Source organism: Eucyclogobius newberryi, unplaced genomic scaffold (assembly GCF_026437365.1).
Source record: "Eucyclogobius newberryi isolate DKJ021-1_F unplaced genomic scaffold, fEucNew1.0.hap1 SCAF_9, whole genome shotgun sequence".
In the NCBI taxonomy this organism is placed as follows: domain Eukaryota; kingdom Metazoa; phylum Chordata; class Actinopteri; order Gobiiformes; family Gobiidae; genus Eucyclogobius; species Eucyclogobius newberryi.
Window position 1 is genome coordinate 32,970,285 of NW_027316532.1, and position 21,197 is coordinate 32,991,481.

The 21,197-nt window shown below is 43.6% G+C and overlaps 1 protein-coding gene across 2 annotated transcripts in view; it reads left to right on the forward strand.

Moving 5' to 3' along the window:
* The first annotated feature begins 3,389 nt into the window (after positions 1-3,389).
* The window catches only part of slc44a5b (solute carrier family 44 member 5b), a 28,496-nt gene continuing 10,688 nt past the window's right edge, over positions 3,390-21,197 (forward strand). For both annotated transcript variants that reach the window (XM_072437882.1, XM_072437883.1), the window contains exons 1-4: positions 3,390-3,571; positions 8,126-8,174; positions 19,631-19,704; positions 20,965-21,049. In XM_072437882.1, the coding sequence (XP_072293983.1) occupies positions 3,535-3,571; positions 8,126-8,174; positions 19,631-19,704; positions 20,965-21,049 (245 nt within the window). In that variant the 5' untranslated portion in view covers positions 3,390-3,534. The remainder of the gene's footprint in view (positions 3,572-8,125; positions 8,175-19,630; positions 19,705-20,964; positions 21,050-21,197) is intronic.

A 21,197-nucleotide genomic window follows, 5' to 3' on the forward strand; every position in this document is an offset into this window, starting at 1 on the left:
AAATATGCCGATCCTCAAATGCTACAGGAAATTAAAAAGACGAGATTGATGATCTGGCCGCATGAGAAATATTTTTTTTAAATGCTCTTAACCAAACAAAGATATTATGAAAGTGGTTCAAAATTATTAGCTTTGAAGAACCATTTTAAAAATACAAGATAATATAATTTTAACAAAACAAGATCAAATACAATCGTACAATTGTTTGAACTCTTTTACAAAAATGTTTAACCAAGTTTTCAGGGAATACATTTTTTTCTGGATACTCTCAATTTACCTGCCATGACTGAAGAAAGAAAGAAAAAACTGTGCTGAAATAACAACTACTGAAATTCAAAGTGCAATTAAAAGACAAAACAAACATACATCTTTGGGGAGTGACTGGTTCACCTCAGAATGGTATAAAGCTCTAAAAGACACACTTACTCCTCTACTTTTATCAACTTTTAACTGAACCCTTAAAAAGGCTCGGATCCCTCCGAGTTGGAAGGAACCCATCATATCCTTAATATCTAAAGAGGGAAAGGATCGACTTGACTGTGCCTCATATTGATCTCTATAGATATATTATCTCTGTATTCAAAGTGGACTACCGAATATACACCTCAATTATGTCCAAAAGAAGGTGGGGTTGTGCTTGGTCCCCCATTTTGTTTGCTTTGTACTAAGAACCATTGGCAAAATATATTAGACAATCGGAAACAATTCTTGTCGTCTCAATTGATGGGACAGAACATACAATTGCTTGCTATGCAGATGATATATTTGACCAAACCAGAAATGTCCATACCCATGATGCCTTTCCTTCATATAATACGGAATCTATTAAATATTCATTTATATGGAAAAAATAACCGCCAGACTCAACTTGAAAATGGACAAATTCAACGAGCAATGGACAAAATGGGACTCATACTTCTCACCATAAGATGCTTCAACCCCTTTTTTCCATTAGATGCAACATAGTTCACTATCTGCTCACCCTTATCCTTTACATGTTTAAAATTCGCTATGTCCTACTCAGCCCTACCCCCCTTTTTATTTATTTTTCTTATTTTTTTTCTATCTTATTTTTTTCTTATTTTCTTATTTTTTTCTTTCTTTTTTCTTTCTTTTTTCTCTTTTATTTATCATTTGTTTTATTTATTTGTATTATTTATTATTCTAATATAAGCATAAGATAAAATGTATGTGTGTGTGTATACGCATAAGTGAACTTAAATTTGTACATCCATGTATGTATAAATATTTTTTTTCCTTCTCATTATTCAATTTTCTTCCCTAAATCTTTAAATAGGTCATTTTGTGTTGTGTAATTTTTGTTGCTGTGTGTTTCAAAAACAACAAATAGTAAAACAAATTAAATATTCAGGTGTAGTCCACCACAAAGAACTTTTAACAATCTTAAAGAACAACTATACTCCTCCACAATAAAGAAAGGTCTCAAACAATTGACTCTTTTCCCATACTTAAGTCAAATGATTGAAACTATTTAATAACAAATGTTTTGTCCAGATTTCTATACCTATTTCAGATGGTCCTAATTTCCATCCTCAACCTGCTTTGATGAGTGTAATAAAAACATCTCAAGATTCATAAGGCAAGGCAAAAAACCTAGAATCCGATGTAAATTTAACAATCATCAAAAGATAAAAGGAGGTTAGGGTTTAAAATGACTTTATTTCAGCTCCAATCAGAGCGTTGCTAGTGTGACCCAGAATATGAAGGTCAATGGAAAAATATTGAGAGTAATGTTATGCCAGAGGTTCCTGTGCACGCTTTACTGACAGAATACAAACCGTTTGGGGCCATTTGGAGGAAGTTGAAAACCCCTGGCTAAAATCTGTGCTTACAACCTGGAAGGAACTGATCAAAACATACAAAATAAACACAGATGTAAAATCCTAAACTGGTTGTCTTATGACCAAGGTTTTGTACAAATAGAACTGACCTGAGATTCAAGGTCTGGATTACAAAAGGTATAAAAGTTGTAAACGATAATCACATGACAATCTTTGACATGTTGAAAGAATACTTTGACTTGGAGAAACAGGACTTTGACAGGTATTTAGAAATAAGGAGTTATTATAACCAAGAAATTAAAGAACGTAATGAACATTATAACCCTCTGACTGAAATATTTATCAAGTCTTATAAATCAAAACTTTCAAGAGTTATAATATTTAAATTATACCAATGAATTACTAATCTGGACAGCTACTCTACTAAACACATTAAAAATAAATGGGAGAGCAAAAGTAACCTTGTTTTGACGAGAAGTGGGAAAATGTAATTCACACTGGAGGACCACAAAATGGAAGGAATTTTGTTGGGAAAATGTGTCATGTTTTTTCATAACACCATGTCAAAGTGCTCATTACTTACAAGGAGTTGGAGAAACTGTGGCAGCCAGGAGGAAAACCACCATCACGTGTTTTGGGACTGAACAATGCAGTGCAGACTGTTTCTTAATATTTCCATCCCTCTCAATTTTAGAACTATGTACTTGGGCCTCAAAACTCCTGCCATGGACACAATCAATGGATAACTTTGGAACATACTATTGGCAGCAGGAAAAAAGGCCATCACAAAGAAATGGCGTAAACAAACCCCACCACTATATTTCAAAAACTGGACTATCATAGTAACAGACATCAGACAAATGGGGAGAAATATGACATTCAAACTTAATTTGGAAATGGAAAGATTTGCCCAACTTTTGTCTAGTTGATGCCTATTTCTATTTCTGTTTTAAATGTCGCTCTTTGGTCGTGTTTTGTGGCTGCTCCATGGACCGTAAAACATGGCCTGCTCGCTGTTTGTTTCACATTTGAGCTTTTTAAAACATTGAAAAAAGACTCTAAATTGGCCCTATTAGATGTGAGAGTGAAGTAGGGAACAAGCGGTAGAAAATGGATGGATGGATGAAAAAAGAAAAGTAGGGAACAAGCGGTAGAAAATGGATGGATGGATGAAAAAAGAAAAGTAGGGAACAAGCGGTAGAAAATGGATGGATGGATGAAAAAAGAAAAGTAGGGAACAAGCGGTAGAAAATGGATGGATGGACATAGCGCACCTTTAATTCTTCCAATGCAAGTCTGCAAAGCGCCACCAGGGGTCAGTATTTCGCAAGTATCACGAGAGACGCGCTGTTTTGGATGAATCAAAAAACAAAACAAAGAAATAGTAACTTTGCAACCACAGATTACCAGCTCAGTGGGACATCTCCCCCGGACCCCACGGCCGCATGACACCTCGCAAAAAAATCTGACGAATAATCGCAAACGGATTCGCCGCGCGCACAAAAGACGCTCGCGCGCGCTCACACACACAGCGGCGCCTTTAAGACCCGCTCTGAATAATTAATGACGTCGCGCTGTAAACACGACTGACGCTCGGCTGCGTGGCCACAGCATCCACAGACAGATAAACAGCGAAGCCTTTCATTTCTCCCCCCGTTTTATTTCTGTCTCTTTTCCCTTCGCCCTATGCGGCCCCCAAAACGCAGACGACGGATTTCTCTCTTCGCGTGCCATGGCTAGAAACACGGACACCCCCGCGTCCTATTATGGTGAGTGCGTGCCATCGCCTTTGTCGTAAACGTCAGGGGTATTTCAGCCGCGGTGTCGAGATAACGGGATGACAACGGGACGCGAGACCGAGAAAAGCCCCGATCGCGGCTTCACGCACATTTTGTTAAGAGCCAACGGCCGCGAGTGACGTTTATATAAATGGTGAATTGCGTTGGAGTGTAACAAAGCCCACTTAACGTCCTCAAAATGTTGTAAAAGGATTTAAACCATTAGTGATCACAGTTGTCGTGTTCCTTTGTTTGTTCACGTAGCTGTACAAACTGGTGAGAATAACGTGAGCTGATATTTCATGTGTAAAGATTGAAAACAACAACACAAACCCATGGGACTTTTAGTTAATACATCAATTAATTTTTTGTGTAGTGACAATATTTTTTTCCAGTTTTTTTCCCCATGACAGTAGGTGTTTTATTATATCTTATGCAAAAATACAATATTAAGCTGCTTTACTATTTTGAAAAATAACCATATGACATGTAACTGGCCTTTGTCTCTCAGCCTTTCTGTACTATAAAGGTTAAATCACTGTCCTTCAATCTTTAAGTTTAACTATGCCCAGGTCTGTCGTTTTTTCCATTATTCAGTCGACCAAAATCTTTATTTTGATTATAAGGATTTTTATGGGCAACAGCAGAAAGGAGAAGGTATGGAGCGTGCTAGCTGATTTGGAATTCCTCATACTTTTCTGTCTAGTATGCATGTCCTGTGAGTGCAGTTTGGGTCAGATACATGGTCAGATCATGCAGTTACTGAATCGTTGCCTTCTTTAGGCGACTAATCGATCAGCAGGACATGTCCACTTCAGCGCTATTAATTGCACAAAGAATTTATTGTCTCTGTGTGGCTATTGCTCAACCCTAGACATTTGTTTGTTTTCAACTCGTGGGCACTTTCTGTCCATTAGCCGTAGTTATTTTGTTATCCAGGCAATATAATCCTTTATCAGCTGCAGATGCCGCACAAACAGCAGGTTCAATTCGAACCCTGTCTGGGGCCTGTTTGATGAAGCATTCCTCCACTAAAGCATTATGTAAACTAAATGGAAAGAGATGCATTGAAAGCAAAATGCGGTGGTAAATGTGAAGGAGCAAGAGCCAGTCCAAGCAATATTGACAATAATTAGTCATTATAGAATCCATCAGAAATTTCCTGAAATGTGCCAATGAATATCTCTGTTGAGGCAAATGGGAATGAACCGTGTATTTCCTTCATATATATTCTTTACAGCTTTATATATATATATATATATATATATATATATATATATATATATATATATATATATATATATATATATATATATATATATATATATATATATATATATATATATATATATATATATATATATATATATATATATATATATATATATATATATATATATATATATATATATATATATATATATATATATATATATATATAAAATCTCTCAGGTTATGGTGGGATCTCCGAATTTTTCTCACGAACGATCTCGGACATGCCTGCGGACCCACACACAAGTAACCAAGGTCACAAAGCCCTGGCACAGAACTGCACTAAGGGCCCCGAGCAGCAGGGGCCTGTCAGCAGCCGACACTCACAGCTCCCCCCAAATCCCCGTCGGCAGCTCACTCCACCGGCTCGGGGGAGGACAGCACTCGTACTCTTCTTCACTTTCAAACAGGAAAATCTGTTCAAAGAGCACCAAGAGAGACCGCTATGAACCAAACTTCAGACGTGTGTTATTCCATGGACTAGAACTGTAAGGGTTTTAAATGTTGTGCCATTCTCCAGAGAGTCAAAGTAAGTGGAAGGGAGCTAAGATGTTTCTATGACAATACAAGATTTCTGTCAGGGAAGTAAATGTGGATATCCAAGCAACACCATGCAGGGATAATCGCATTGACTTTGATTAATAACACATTCAAAAGGATTAAAGGAAAACATATCAGATAATGATCTGCTCCCATCAGTGAAGAGCACAGGGGCCAGTGTGGTTCTATGGCAAATGCAATTGAGCTCAAGGGGCCCGGACAGTGGGCACTGGGGGAACTAGAGGACATGGGGTCCTCAGGCCACCCTTATGCAGTCTGACTCACAGCAGTGACCTGCTGGAACAAAGGAGCAGATACCAGTCGTGTTGTGGACTTGACAGTGTCTGAAAAGATTAGCAGGGTAAGGACCTGTTTTTGACAACAGCTAATGCCACTTTTTTCTGATTTCAAACATACACACCCCTTTAATCCATTTCATATGAAGCAGTTCCACTAATAAGCAGAGAGAAGCCCAGAGTACCTGAGAGGTGCTGGAGCTGGGCACCGGACGGCCCCATAAAGAGGCCAGTGTGGGGCGGAGGCGCCTCTGGACAGTGGGGCCTGTGTGCTGTGTGTACACAGACTGGAACATGTGACTGTGAATACAGGTGAGCCATGTGTGAGCTCAGACCCTGCAGAGGACTGCAACTCTGATGTCATTTCATCTCAGACTCAGGGGTTTTACTTTAGACCTTATTAATGACAAGGATGAAAACGCTTCATATTCCTCATCTTACTAATAACTTAAGTGTCTGTCTTTGTGAGAGGGTGCGATGTCAGACCTTAAACACTGTAAGTGATCCATAGATGGTGTTGCCATGGTTTTGACTAGCTGTCACACATTAGAGAGTTTGTGCCAAAGCCTTTTATCCTCATGTAATTCCTTAGCCTCAGATGCTCTGATAACAACAGTGTGTATGTCATGGCCACAACAGGACGCAGTGGCATTATCTAACACAGAGTCAATACTAACTCTACTCCACAGCCCGGCACAGCCTGCCTCCAGGCTTTTTCCAAATGTTGTCAACAAATTATCATTCTCTGGGCGCTAACGCTAACAACGGATCACCATTTTCTAGGCTAATATTAACTAAGGACAGAGCACACAGCTCACAGCCTGGTCTCACCCTCACCCACTGCCGCAGGTTAAACTCTCGCCTCATGTATCATTTTATTCTTCTACATTAGTTTACCAGACAGTGAGTTCTGGAAATGTTTTATTATAAATGGAATTCAACCCAATACGTGTGATATTTCAGGAGACCCAACCTACCAGGAATGTATCTCAAATGTGTTAACCTATACAACAATTAAACCCTCTGTTGTGTAACAGCCTCTCACATGGTAGATATGGTCCTTTGTCAGGCTCTTCTGTGCAATCTGTCGCCTCATTGGCCGTTCTTAATCTCAGCAGGAGTTTACGCTCCAGATTACCTGCCATATGCTCAAACATGTTTTTGTCAGCGATGCTTTGAACAATCACATGCGTTGCATGCCAATAATATCTCATCTTTCTCAGTCTACATATTTAACATCTTAGATGTTTAATGATGCTTTGTCTGTCATTAATGACTCTGTGAATAACTGGCATAGTTATTGGAGGGCACTTTTGTCTTCAGGCCACTGATATAATGAACCTGAACTTGAATGACCATCGTGAAAAACATCATTCAACTTGGAACTCTATTATATTGTCTTTTTGGGTATTGACATTCCTCCTCCGGGCTGAAAACTCAGCTCTGACAGTCCATTGGGCATTTTAACCTCCAGGCGTGTGAAAACATTATCTTAAACAGTGAGTTATGCCTATAAGAGCAGAAGCTGCTCCTGTGTGTGCTCATGTCCTGCAAGTTCACTTCAGTTCTGCCTGACTCGGCAGCTTTATATCCCTCATGGACTGATAAATGCTGATAAATGTTCCGTTGCTCCGGTGCCTTTTGCCCTGTACCATCCTTCAAACATGCACTGCTTGAATATGGAGGCGGGGGACGTCATAGTTTTGGTTTTGCTATATATACGCTTTTGTATGACTCAGCAGATAAAAATAAAAGTGACTCCTTGCCTGTTACATTTAGGGGTCATCAAATTTTAAGTAAATGGTAGAAGTGGCCCTTCAGATTTGCCTGTGTGGTGTAATCCAAGGCGGATTGTCTGGTTGGTCTGTTCACATCATCCGAAATGGCCAGATGGGAGTTGGTCTTACTCACACTGCCCCAATGTCTGTCCAAACCAGCCGCTTCCAGATACTTCTCCCCCTCAGTGATGATTAATGTATGGTATATACAAGCACGTCATAGATCCAAATGAGGCAGGGACCACTTGCACACTGAAGAGACCGCCCAGGATTTATGTGGATTCATGTTCCTCATCCCACGTCAAGTACAACCAGATGGAGGAGGCTAGCTGGTCCAGTCATCATTCAGTCTTGTTGTGTTCACATGATTTATTATATTTTTACACATCTTCATTTTTTTACCTGGGTGAGATCATTAGTCTTTACCCTAATCCTGTCAGAATACTGTGAAGTGGCCTACTTTAGCTCGTCTTGGCCTCTCGTGTCACAGCAGGTAAACGCAGAACACTGAAGCAGGAAATGTTAATGATTTAAACATTGTCACTGCGTTGAAACATAAATAGATATTTTTAATGATATATCTATGGTTTAATTTAATGATTTATATATATGGCTGTATGGCTTTATGAACTGACTCTTATGTTATTTGTTTCTTACAGGTGAACCACGCAAGTTTGACCCTAACTTCAGAGGGCCCATCCACAACAGGTATTACATGCTTCCATTGTGAAACGTACATTCAGCTATAATTATTGCTTACCATAAGAATAGTCTTTGAGCCATAATGTGTATTGCAGACATTGGCAGGCAAGTATTAAGCCTTTTAATTATCCAGCTTTGTCTGTTCAGAATGATATGCAAATATTTATGAGTATCTGCCGAGCCACACTGTCCATCGATTACAGTTCAGAGACTTTGCTTGGACGTAAGCCCTCGTATGTCCTGGAATGTGGTAGAAATGTAGTCATCTGGACAATGTTTTTAAAATTGAGACATTTCGACTGCCGAACTGAAGTATTTTTTAATATGAAGGTACTCACCTGAGGAGCTGTACTTTATACTGGCCTGAGCTAGATAAGTCCTTAAAGGGAGGTGTTATAGCCTGAAATAACTGTATAAATACTAGCTTTACAGGCCAGTACCTTCAGATTGAAAATAAGTTTAGCAACGGTTGTCTTAAATTACATACATACATTGATGGCCACCAAAAACATATTATTTTGTTCTTCTGATTTGCATAAGAGTTAGTTAGTTTGTTGTACCCATAGATGTCTCTTTTGTCATGTGTGTTAATAAGACAAGGCCCAGTGCTCTCTGTGCTCACTCACATCTATGTCCATAAGTCAGACTGACGCTGCTGTTAGCCCATTGACACACATTATTACCCAACCACAAACTCTCCTACTCTGATGCAGTCCACACATTCTGGAGCTTGTGAAGGAGGCCACTGTTTCATCTTCAGCCACACAGTTGGATAGCAACTGATGGAGCGGAATACATACAGTCATTTCCCACAATACTCTTCATTATAGAGATGAAAGGTGTGAAAACCTCATTTCTAAAGGTATTGATCAGAGCCGTCTGTCCTGATGATTTTCTCTGTCTGAGGTTACGTGGGGTGTTTTCTCTTTTATGCTCCTTGTCTGTTTGGCTGAGGTCGTGGAGGCTGAATGCAAGACTTTTTCCCATCAAGCCCATTTCCCTGCTACAGCTGTTGAAGGGACCAGAGCGGCTTTCATGTTTCTGTGGCTCTGAGACTCAATGAGGACAGGGAGAGAACAGGCGCTCTACTTTTCTTCTTTCAATTCCACGTGTGTGACACAATGGTGAAATAACAGTGATGTTTGTGGATATTGCGCAATACGACTCCAGAAAACCAACTGTTGTGGTGATCAACCGGCACAGATGGAAATCTGGTTCAGCATTTGTAGCCAGACCAGCTGAAGGAGCTTTCTGTATTCCATTTAGAGAAATTCAGTTGGTTCTGCTTTGTTTTTATGTAATTTCAAAGTGCTATTAACATTAAGTACAAAAAAAAACAATCAGAGAAATATGATGTGTTACAGAGTGAAACTCTATACTTCTAATTCCAGTTAACCTGGCCAGTCTGATGATGGTTCTGAGTTCACAAACTCTTGAGAATCCATCTTGTCCATCTCTTGCTGTTGGGTTTGATCTGCCAGTGTGGCAGACCAATCACGGTTCGTTTTGGCCTCTTGACATTGTGGTTTGGAAGGAAGTCATAGGGACGAGCAAATTTCGACTATTTTGTTTTGAAAAACAAACGTGCTTTGTGTTTTTGTATGTGCTTTTCTCTCAACTGGATTTAAAAACAGTTTGATTTCTCTGCTTCTTCCGCTGACATTTTTCCCCACAGCTTTCGGCGAGAGACTGTCCTGATTGATATTGTGTAGAACACAATATCAATCTGGTGTGAGCCAGTTTAAATTACAGGAGCAAGACAAAAATATAATGTTTAAAAAGAAAAGCATTTAGAGGCCAGTTGCTGTGGCCTTGTCGTTCTGAAACAGCTGTAGAGAAGCTTAAAAGCCAATTCTCAAGTGGTCACTTCAGTGAAGCGAGCAGAGAATTCAAACTTTTGCTTAATCGTAGTGATTGAAAAGTACAGACATCTTTCCCATTCACAAATGGACAAATTTTCCTGCTCTTTTTTCATAAACAATACAGCCTTTGGCATTGCCGTGTTTGTTTTGGTTTGCCTTAGGCTTCCGCCCCAAACCATAATGCTGCCCTGTGATTGGTCCAATTGCTCTGATCCACTGGTGGATTTGAGCTCAAATGCAATAGAAGGAGCAGCAATATCACAAAAAATTCAACTTGCTGCTCCTGGTGACCCGATATGACATTGAAAATAATGTGTCTTCCAGGTTATAAGGACACTTGGACAGTACCAGTGTTCTCGCTGAGGGGTTTTGGCATGGCGGGGCCCCCTGCCATGCTCCGGCGGGCCCCCGCCATGTTGAAAAGGTACCACCAGGTATTAAGATAACCGTGCGAAAAGCACCACGGCACCGCCTGTGCGAGCGCCCTAGTACTTTTCGCTCGCCCCGCCCACGGCGCTCGATAATATGGAAAGCCAATATGTTGTTGTTGTTGTTTTATGGCGGTTGGCATCCGAGTGTTGCATTACCGCCAGACTTTATTCCTCAGACGTTTCGTAGTCCTCAGACTCTGTCGTAGTCCGTAAAAGTACTCCTCCCATTGCTTTGGTGTTACAAAGCCCATGAGGTCATGATATGTCTTTGTGACTAGAATAGTTGTTGTGTCAGAGACCAACCGGCTTTATTCCAGGGAGACTCTTCTTCATCTTCCTCTCCCTCTTTGACGTTCGGTGCTTTGGAAGTACAAAGCCCATGAGGTCATGGGACGTCTTTGTTGTTTTACAAAGCCCATGAGGTCATGGGACGTCTTTGTCGTTTTATCCTTTAGAAGTCCTTCTTCCATCACTTTGGTGTTTCTAGGCCCATGAAGTCAATGCGCGTTAGAACATCCTCTTGCTCCTCATCCTCGGCTCAGTCTCCAACACCCCCCACCTCTATAAACGTTTACCCAGCCCTGTGCTACATAAGTAAGCAACCACAGCCTGACACAAACCCTGTGACTGAATCGCCAGAACGTTCCGCAGATTGAACTCCCGCCCATTATTCCGAAACCACAAGGCCAATCCGGCCCTTTCTCTATCATAAGCCTCACAGCAAATCAGCACATGCTCGACAGTCTCTGGCACCCGACAGTGACCACACAGACCGGTCGGGTGTTTGCCTATCCTACTCAGTGACCAATTGAGTCCAGTATGGCCAATCCTCATGCGGGCGAAGGCCCTTTCCTCCCACGCGTTCCTGCCCATAGACCCGCAAGGACCCACACTACCCTGTACGTGATAGAGATGCCGTCCAGTAACACAGTGGCTCCAAAATTCCTGCCAAAGGCCGACCACATGACTCTTGATAACGGGCTTGATTTCAGATTTGCTTAACTCAACCGCCACATCAATTGATGGCCGCCTAAGGGAACGTTTAGCCAGTGCATCAGCCATTTCGTTACCATCCACCCCCACATGCGCAGGGACCCAAAAGAAGGAAACCCTCACATCCTTCCTGGACAGGGAGAGCATCAGACAGAAGATGCCATTCAACACATCCTGTCTGCAATCCGATTTCCCAGATTTAATGCTTTGCAATGCAGAAAGGCTGTCAGAGGCCACCACAATGCCGCAACACTGCAAAGCAGATTCCGCCCATTCCAATGCCAACCGTATCGCTATGAGTTCCGACGTGAAAACAGAAAGGTGATCTGTCAACCTCTTCTTGACCGCCAGCCCCAGGTCAGGCACAAAATAAGCGGCGCCAGTACGCCCACTCTCAGGATCCCTAGACCCGTCGGTATAAATAAACACATCACCTGAGTGCTTATCGATGAGCGCTTGAACGGCAAACTGCGGTGCCCTCCCAGCGACTCCTCTAAGCTTGCCATGCAAGCTAACATCAACAGGAGCCGGGACAAACTTCCATGGAGCTATAGCAGACAAAGCCACCGACGGGCTCACACGCAGATCACCAACCCCCGCAAGCCGCGCCTTCGCATTTCCTACCTGGCTAAAAACCATACCGCCAGCCTCACTCTGCCCCCCATCAACCCTGAGAAAGTCCCTCACCGGGTGAGAGCTCGTATGACCTTGCACATTCACCCAGTAAGCCAACAGAAGTTCTAGCCTCCGGAGCCGTAACGGCAATTCCCCCAACTCAACCTGCAGCGCCGAGACAGGGGAGGTCCTAAAAGCCCTACAGCAGATGCGCAAGGCCTGGGCTTGCTCCACATCAAGCTTCTTTAAGTTAGTCTCAGCCGCAGACATGTAGGCTATACAGCCATAATCAATAGCCGCCCTCATGACGGCCCGATAAATACCCAGGAGCGACCTTCTGCTGGCCCCCCAGTCCTGGCCGGATAGACAACGAAGCAAGTTATTCACCCTTTTGCATTTACCACTGACCTCATCAATGTGCTGACGCCAACCAAGCCTCTCGTCAAAGGTGACCCCCAAGAACCTCACCTCCCTGACCTGTTCGAGCACCTGCCCATGCAGTCGAAGGGAGACGTCCCTATGCCCATTGAAGAAACAGATCACTTGAGACTTCCGTACGGACAGTTTAAACCCCCACTTCAGGGTCCACTGCTCCACCTGCTGTATTGCCCTTTGCAGTTTCGCCTCGTAAAACCGGAGATTCCTCCCTCTCACCCATAGAGCGCCATCGTCAGCATAAAGGCTCCTCCCAACAGACCCATCCACGTCGTCAAAGATGTCCTTAATCATAACATTGAACAAGATAGGGCTACACACACTCCCCTGCGGGATCCCATTCTCCACCCCATAGACCCCAGAGTAAGCAGCGCCCACTCTGGTTTGGATACGCCGGCCAGACAGAAAGCTCCGGACCCAGTTAAACAGTTTACCCTTCACACCACACTTCCGCAGCTTAATGAGGAGCCCATCCTTCCAAACCATATCGTACGCCTTCTCCACATCGAAGAGCACCGCAATAACCTTTTCTTTCTGAGCCCTGGCCAGCTGGATATCAGATTCCAAACACAACACGGAATCCATGGTGTTCCTGCCCCTACGGAAACCACTCTGGTGCGCGGGAAGCAAACCCTGACTCTCCAAGAAGTAATCCAACCGCTCGTAACCATGCGCTCCATCGTTTTCCCGAGCTGCGACGTCAAGGCAATCGGCCTATAACTTGAAGGGTCAGACGCTGGCCTACCCGGCTTCAGAACCGGCACCACCGTAGACTGTTTCCACGCAGATGGAACACAACCTGAATCCCAAACACGGTTGAAAAGACCCAGGACTAGCCCAAGCGTGTCATCAGTCAAATGAGAGAGCATGTCATAGCACACCTCATCTTTACCCGGGGCTGTCTGTTTCGCCTTAGAAAGTGCTCTCCTTAGCTCAAACAAACTAAACGGAAGGTCAAGGTCATCTTGAGTCGAAGGCTGGTGCCCAATCAGCTCAGAATTCTGGGCCAGAATACTCTCCCTGTAGTGCCTTTCCGCAGGTGAGATTGTCAGAGCTGTGCACCGACACAAAGGTGCTGGCCAACAGTTCAGCTTTGTCAACGTCGCTGACTGCTTCAACACCATTCAGTATTAGGACCGGGGTCCCATGACGGCGCTCAACCCCATGCATCCGCTTAATCATCCCCCAAACATCCCCGAGACGCGTTTCTCTCCCAATTTTGGAACAATACCGCCTCCAATAGGCACTCTTGGCCGTTCTTACAGTTTTCCGCACAACAGCGCGGGCCCTCTTGTAGTCAATGAGGGCACCCTCAGTGTGGGTAACCCTTAGCCGGCGAAATGCCGCATTTCTCGCCCTAACAGCATGACCACATGCTTCATTCCACCACGGCACCCGCTTCCTATGTCCACTACCACCACTCTTAGGAATCGTGCCTACCGCTGACTGCGTGATGAGCGAGACAATTGCACTATTGAGATCATCCACCTGAGTCAATCCTCCTTCCTGCAGAACCCCAGAACCATCATCAGCTTTCCTCAGGAAAGCCCCCCAGTTCGCCCTTGCCAACTGCCACCTCTGGATCCTCGTCCCCCTGACCACACAGCTCCCAAAGCCAATCTCGGTGCGGACTAGATAGTGATCGCTACCAAAAGAAAGATTACCAAGAACCTCCCAACTACAAACACCAGCTAACTCCTTGGACACAAGCGTAAGATCTATTGCACTTTCCGTACCGGTCCCCATATCATAGCGGGTCCCACTCCCATCATTCAGACAAACCAACTCCCTTTGATTGATAAAACCCTCTACCACCTGCCCATACCTATCGGTACCACTACCGCCCCACAAAGCGCTATGCGCATTAAAATCCCAACACCACACGGCCTTTCCCCGAACATCCTTACCGATACTATGTAAGGACTCTAACGTTAACTCACCACACGGATTATAAAGGTTAACCACAGTAACAGCTTCACCACCCAGCCAGACCCTCACCGCCAGAGCCTCCGGCGCTTTACTCACACTGACAACAACGTAATTTAGGTCATCTCGGACAAACACAGCCACACCTCCGCCTCTACCCTGCTCCCTATCATTCCTAACACACACATACCCTTGTATCCCAAAACCCCACCTAGGTCGTAACCAAGTCTCCTGCACGCACATAACGTGAGGCTTGTTCAACAAGGTAGAGACAAAATGCTTAAATTCCTGGCCATTAGCACGAAGACTACGCGCATTCCATTGCAAGACAACCACCGCCATTATGAGCCCCCGGAACCTGACGGCGCATCGGGAGCCCCCCCACTCCCACTGCCAGAATGGGGCAGGGTGCCTTCCCGCAGCGCATCCTCTATCTCCGTCCACTCGGGACCCCCAGCTCCAAAGTACTTCCCTGCAGCCTTAGCGATGATCTTAGTCTTTTCGGATCTCTTCTTGGTTTGACCAGTACAGTTAATCACTTCCACCATAAAGAGGAAGAAATCTTTCCTCTTCACAACCAGTACATCCTCCGCACCCACAGGGCCTCTGCCCGTGGAAGCCACACTCACAGGCATCCCAGTGGGGACCTCCCCCTGGCCGCGGGCAACGCTGCCCCCTCCCCTGTCGCCTAGGACACCAGCAGCACTGGCAGCCCCCACTGCATCCACCTTCACCTGACTACCAGACACCTTCTTGACCGCATCCGCGTAGGATATGCCTTGAGAGGCTCTAACTTTTTGCACCTCAGCAGCCCTCTTGCTGAACACGCATCCCCCGTAGGCAGAGCTATGCTCTCCCCCACAGTTACAGCACTTGAGTTTTGCTCCGTCGTCACACTTCCCATACTCGTGGTCTCCTGCACATTTACCACACTTCTGCTTCCCTCTACAGACCGCTGCAATATGCCCAAAGCGCTGGCACTTGAAGCAACGCAGGGGCGGCAGAACATATGGGCGTACGCCATAGCGCATGTACCCAACGCACACCACACGAGGCAGGATCCCACCTTCAAATCTAATCATTATCGACAGGCTGTCACACCTTACCCCATCCCGGGTCATCTTCAACCGCCTAGCATCCACCACCTTAGCTCCAGTCAAATTCTCCTTTATGTCATCCACAGATGTCGTCGTAGGGACGCCTACGATAACTCCCCTGACCGTGCCTCTTACAGCATCAGACACAAGAATGTCCTTCCCCCCCAGACACTTAGCTTCAATCGCCTTCCTTTGCTGAGCCACGTCCTTGCACACGACCAGCAGCGAGCCATCCCTAAGGACACTCGCATGCTTGACCACTCCCACAGCTACAGTCAGGCTCCTTGTCAACGCCATCGGATCCCACCCCTTAAAGGACGCATTATCCTGCGCGAGCTTTATGAACACCTTACACTCTGAACTCACATCCCCGATATCTGCAACCCCCCCGCCCTGCTCCTCACTGAGAGAGCCCTCCATAGACGAGCAAGAAGACGCCCTACGCTGCACAGGATCAGTGGCTCCAGGGGAGTCCTCCCCGCTGTTCATATCGTCACCGACCAGGTCACGCTTCCTCTTCCTCTTCCCCGTCATACGGACCGAGGCGTTCCTCTATGTTGCCGTAATATCCAAACAACGCTCAATAATCCACCGTCAGCGATGTTGTTATTGGCAGAGGCCCAGGGAGTCAAAAATACCCGAGTTGTTGTTGTTGTTGTTGTTGTAGTGTATATGATCATACTCCGCCACTTAGAAGTGGCGTATGGCGTAAATTACGGCGCTCGTTTACAGCGCACGGCGTAACGTAAGACGCCGCACGGCGTTAAAAGCACCGTTTTATTTTGTAAAAGCGTCGGAAAATACGCCGCGATACGCCGCAAATTTATTAAGTACTTTTTTCGAGCGCCGCCTACGGCCCGCCCTCCTCAGCCCGCCATCCTCTAGCCTCTGCCCAGTGAGAACACTGTAGTACTGGTCAATTGCCCATTGCCCACATTACTCAGGCCTGATCCTGATTTTTACATTGTGCCTTACAAGCGCAAGGGAGTTTAATATTAGTTTTTGCTCCATATTTGATGTGGGCCGTGTTGGAGAAAAATGTCATTTGGCCCAACTTTTATGTGACACAATAGATTTCTCATCTCCAGGTCAAACCTGGATCCTCCTGCATATAACTGATAATTACATGTCTGTGCTGTGCTGCTTTTTATCGAAGACTTATCTCGGCCTGCCTGGGACATATCCTGGTGCCCAAGATAACCTCGCCCGGCCTAGTATTGATCTTTACACCGAGGCAGAGGTGCTCACACTTTCTCAGCATGTGAGCTACTTATGAAATGACCAAGCCAAAATGATCTACCTACTACAAAAATGCAAAACATATATTTACCTATAAACTTATTGAGAATTATTTTTACAATGTATCTTATCTTATGTTGATGTACCTTGCATACCCGCATGAACCCATATGTACATTTAGTTGTAATTACCTGACTTTACTCGATGCACAGTCCAGACAGTAGCTCCCGACAGCCTCAAGCACACTTCCAAATGATTAACAGTCATGGTGGAACGGTACTTTGACTTAATGATCTTCATATGTGAAAAGGCCTACTCCCATAAATAAGTGGAGCTGAATAATGCTGTACAGGAGGTAGCACATTTCCTCTGTGAGTTCCAGAACTATCCGTGAGCTCAGGACTTCAGCTGAACGTCGGTGTGTAGCGTCAGAATCTCATCTTCCACTTCAGATGAGTTCAGGTGGTGCAGTTTTTTATGTGTGTATCAACCTCGTGAGTAAAGGTAACTCGCTAGCTTGCTTTTTAGTTTCGCTGCTCTTAGCGCCGTTGTTTGCATGTTGGCAGTGACCTAAGTGTCAGAAAAAGTCAGATGCCTTGTATATCAGTCAAGTGATGATAGGATGATAGGCTGATATGTATTTTTTTAATGTCATGCAATCCACTCACATTACCTTTGAGATCGACTGGTAGATCGCGATCGACGTATTGCGCACCTCTGCACCGCGGCATTGTTTCAGAAGAACAGTAACGGTGCGACTTGATGCAAATGTGACAAACTGTCCTTTTTCCTGTGGCCTTTTGCCTTCTTTGTTTTCTTGTACATGTGCCTTTTGCCTTCCTGCTTGTAAGCCTTCCTGTAAGAAATGTACACGTTTCTATGGAAGTAGGTCATGTGACTATCTGCTTGACCTGTAGAATGAAGGTGGATCCCTTTGCTGGGGCCAGGTCAGTGTGGGGACAGAGAGACGTGTGCACTAATCGGTTCTGCACAAGAGTGGCCGATGAAACTTGTTTGAGGGAGAAATTAATACAGATAGTACCCTGAATTAAAGAATTTGCTTTTTTTTAAACTTTTGACTCTGCTCTGTTTATTTAAGCGACTTAGAAGAGAAATTCCACAACAGCCGACTGAACGTGGCAACAAACCTGTGCCAAAAGTCTCTGTACGAACTCTGTACAAACATTTCTCATTGAATTGACACAATTCACTTCAGACACTCTGCCTGTCAGAACAGAGCTGTGCTTTGGTATTTGAGCTCAGAGAAATCTAAAGAGCCAAAGAGTCATCAGAATCTCTGCCCACTACAGGCCTTGTGCCCATGTGCAAGGCATTTCTCAGATGAGCCATATGTTTTGTCTTATTCATTGTGTCAGCTGTGTAGGGTCGCGTATGCCTCATACTTGAAAGGTGACTTTGTAATAGCCCAGCGCTGCTGCGTCTGCACAATGACTTAGTAACAGTCAGGTCTATTTAAAGCTGTGTGTAAACCTCTAATAGTCACATTAGGCTCAAACTCTCAGCCGTGTCCCTCTGCTTCAGGGCTGAGTTATCTACAAACCAACTGAGAGCCGCAAAGATAAGGAATTCAACGATTACCATGGCAACAAAGATGACTCTTCCCTTTGTTCATTTGAGTGAAATGAAACGGTGCTCCCATGTGTCTTTTTTAATAATATGCAGCATCCATAGTGCACATTCACTGTCAAGTTCATCTGCTTGATCAAGACACTAGCTCAAAATTTTAATTGCTCTTTTTAGAAAAGAATATATTGTCAATGTGATCAAACTGTCTGCACCACAAGCTGCTCCTTCATCTTTCATGTATAAAGACAGAATATTCCTTTTCATGTCACGATTTTGGCTGATGTGTGAATATTTACTGCAAAACAATAATGTAGTCAAGGCGCTTCATACTTTTACTTTGAATAATTCATCTAACAGATACGATTCTCAACTTCAGACACCAGAACAGGCTCTCAGCACAGATTGCACTAAGCTGCATTTATCAATGTTGTCGCCTCCTAATTAGAGCTTCATTTACAAACAATCTCTGTTAATTTGAGATTCAAACGTGAATCACCCAGCTGTTAATTCAGGCCATTCTGCATGTGCAGTTTTGTTTGTACGTGATTACATTGTTGTAATTGGAGCTAAGTTGAGTGATAAATTATTTTCCTTCTGATGATCTGCTTGTTAATCGAAGGATTTGATCTCCTCATAGTGATGGACTGTGGTTCTTAAAATCCGCTCTCAAAAGGACTACACGATCAAAACACGGACACCACAGAAGTTGGGCCTTTGTTCATCTTTTACATTCAATAGACCGGAAAGAGTGTCTGTGTTAACTTTCAATGTAAGGAGTGTTAAAGGAGGAGCCTTGCATTATGTTAGCGGGATCGGCAGAATAGGTTGAACCCAGTTGGCCGGTGAACATCTTGTCTTGGGGCAAAAGTGAAGGAAAAGCCGCTTGTTATGGAGCCATTGAGACGGAGCGGAGTCAGCGAGGTTGTGCTGAGCGTGCACAGGCCGCCACAGTGAGGCTGTCTGTTTGCGCCTGTGGGACACTCCACTCTGGGGGGATTCAGAGCCTCATTAGAAAGTCAGCCGTGCTCTACAACACTCCTCTGAAATCTCACAGTGAAGATGACAACTTGTCATGCCTTGCAGCTAATACTGGACTCTGACAAGGACCTGGAATTCAAATGTAACTCTGTGGAGTCGTGATTATCCACAAAATACACACGGATAAGCACTCAAGTTGTTGTTATTTCTAGTTTTATGTTATGACCTCTTCACCCTCTCGGTCCTGTTCAAAACCACAACATGTCTGCTACTCACGTTCTCCTTCCTCTTTTTGTCAGGAGCTGCACGGACATCGCCTGCTGTTTTATCTTCATCATTGTCATCATCGGATACATTGCTTTGGGGACCGTCGGTGAGTGTGACACGTCTGGTCAGATTTATTATTATTTTTTACATAGTATTTCTATTGTAACCTTGCCAAATCTAATGCCTTTTGTTCATTATGATCAATAATCACCAGTCGACCAGAATAAGAATAATGTATGTATAAATGGCCACACAAGTTGGTGGAGTTTGAAGACGAGAGGATTTCTTGCTGTACCAAAAACAAATTCCTTTAAAGTTGTTGTGTGGCCATTGGGGCTGTCAAAGTGAACACATTATTAACTCATTTGTTCTGTCTTGCAAAAATACTTTAGAAATAAGAATGTTTTGAGCTGTGGTTTAGTAGTTAAAGTGGCAGATGCCTCCTGACTTTGAATCCCGACACTGACAATTCCCCATTTAAGCTAAAACTGTCCTGCCTTTGGGCCAAGAAATCCAAGAAGAAGAAATTAGAAAGTTTTATGTTATGTATAAAGAATCACTTTAACCTAAGCATGTTCCGCAATTAATCGTGATAAATCCTTTTGTGTGATAGATTTTTAAATATTTTCTTAGATAATTTTTTCAATTGACAGCTCAAGTGGCCATTAATAAATGATTCTGATTCTGGTCGACCAGTGTTTATTGTTCTTGCCAATGGACGCTTTATATAAAATACAAAATTAGAGCCAAAATACTTGCATTTGGCAAGGCTACAATCGAAACAATATGTAAAAACATCTAAATGACTGGGCTAATTGAAGAAACACACTTTCATTATGAAATGTCTCCAGACTAAAGCACTGAATCATGAGATAGTTATAACCAAAGGCAAACGTATTTGAACAAATGTATAGTATGTGCTGCATAAGTCCTAGTATTTTTTATACAGGAGCGAGTGCAACTGCAACTTCACTGTGCTGTTCTATTCATAGTTTGACTTGATCTTATTCCTTTTATCTCTGAACTTGTTTTGCTTTAAAGATGTTACAATGTCTTTGTTGTTGGCTCGCTCTGTCTCAGATTTCTCTTTTAAGTGGAAAGCTAAAGGGTCCTAAGACTGTTGTTCAGGTTGGGTAAATAAATGAATCGCACGAAGCGTCCAGTAAATTGGATTTCAGGGCTTCTTCTATCGAGAGAGAATACAGAACAAATCAAACCTTTGCACTGGACCCGTTTAATAACGGCACAATGATACTTATTTTAACTATTGCAATCGTAAAACATAATTTAAAGTGCAGTCAGAGATGTTAGATGATAGTTACATAAATTTAGATCATTTTTGTAAGAAGTTTGTGCTGTTTTTCAGCCTGGAGCCTTGGTGACCCCAAAAAGGTGGTTTATCCTACAGACAGCAAAGGTCAATTCTGTGGCCAGAAGGGGACTTCCAATTCGTAAGTTTAAAGTCATGAGTTTTTTTTTCATTTCAGTGGAACAGAATAATTGCTGTATGTTCGCTCATTTGACTACTTTCCGTTGTTATCTCTTCACAAAAGACTGGCTAAATTGAGATACCAAATGATTAATTATAGCAGCTGTAGC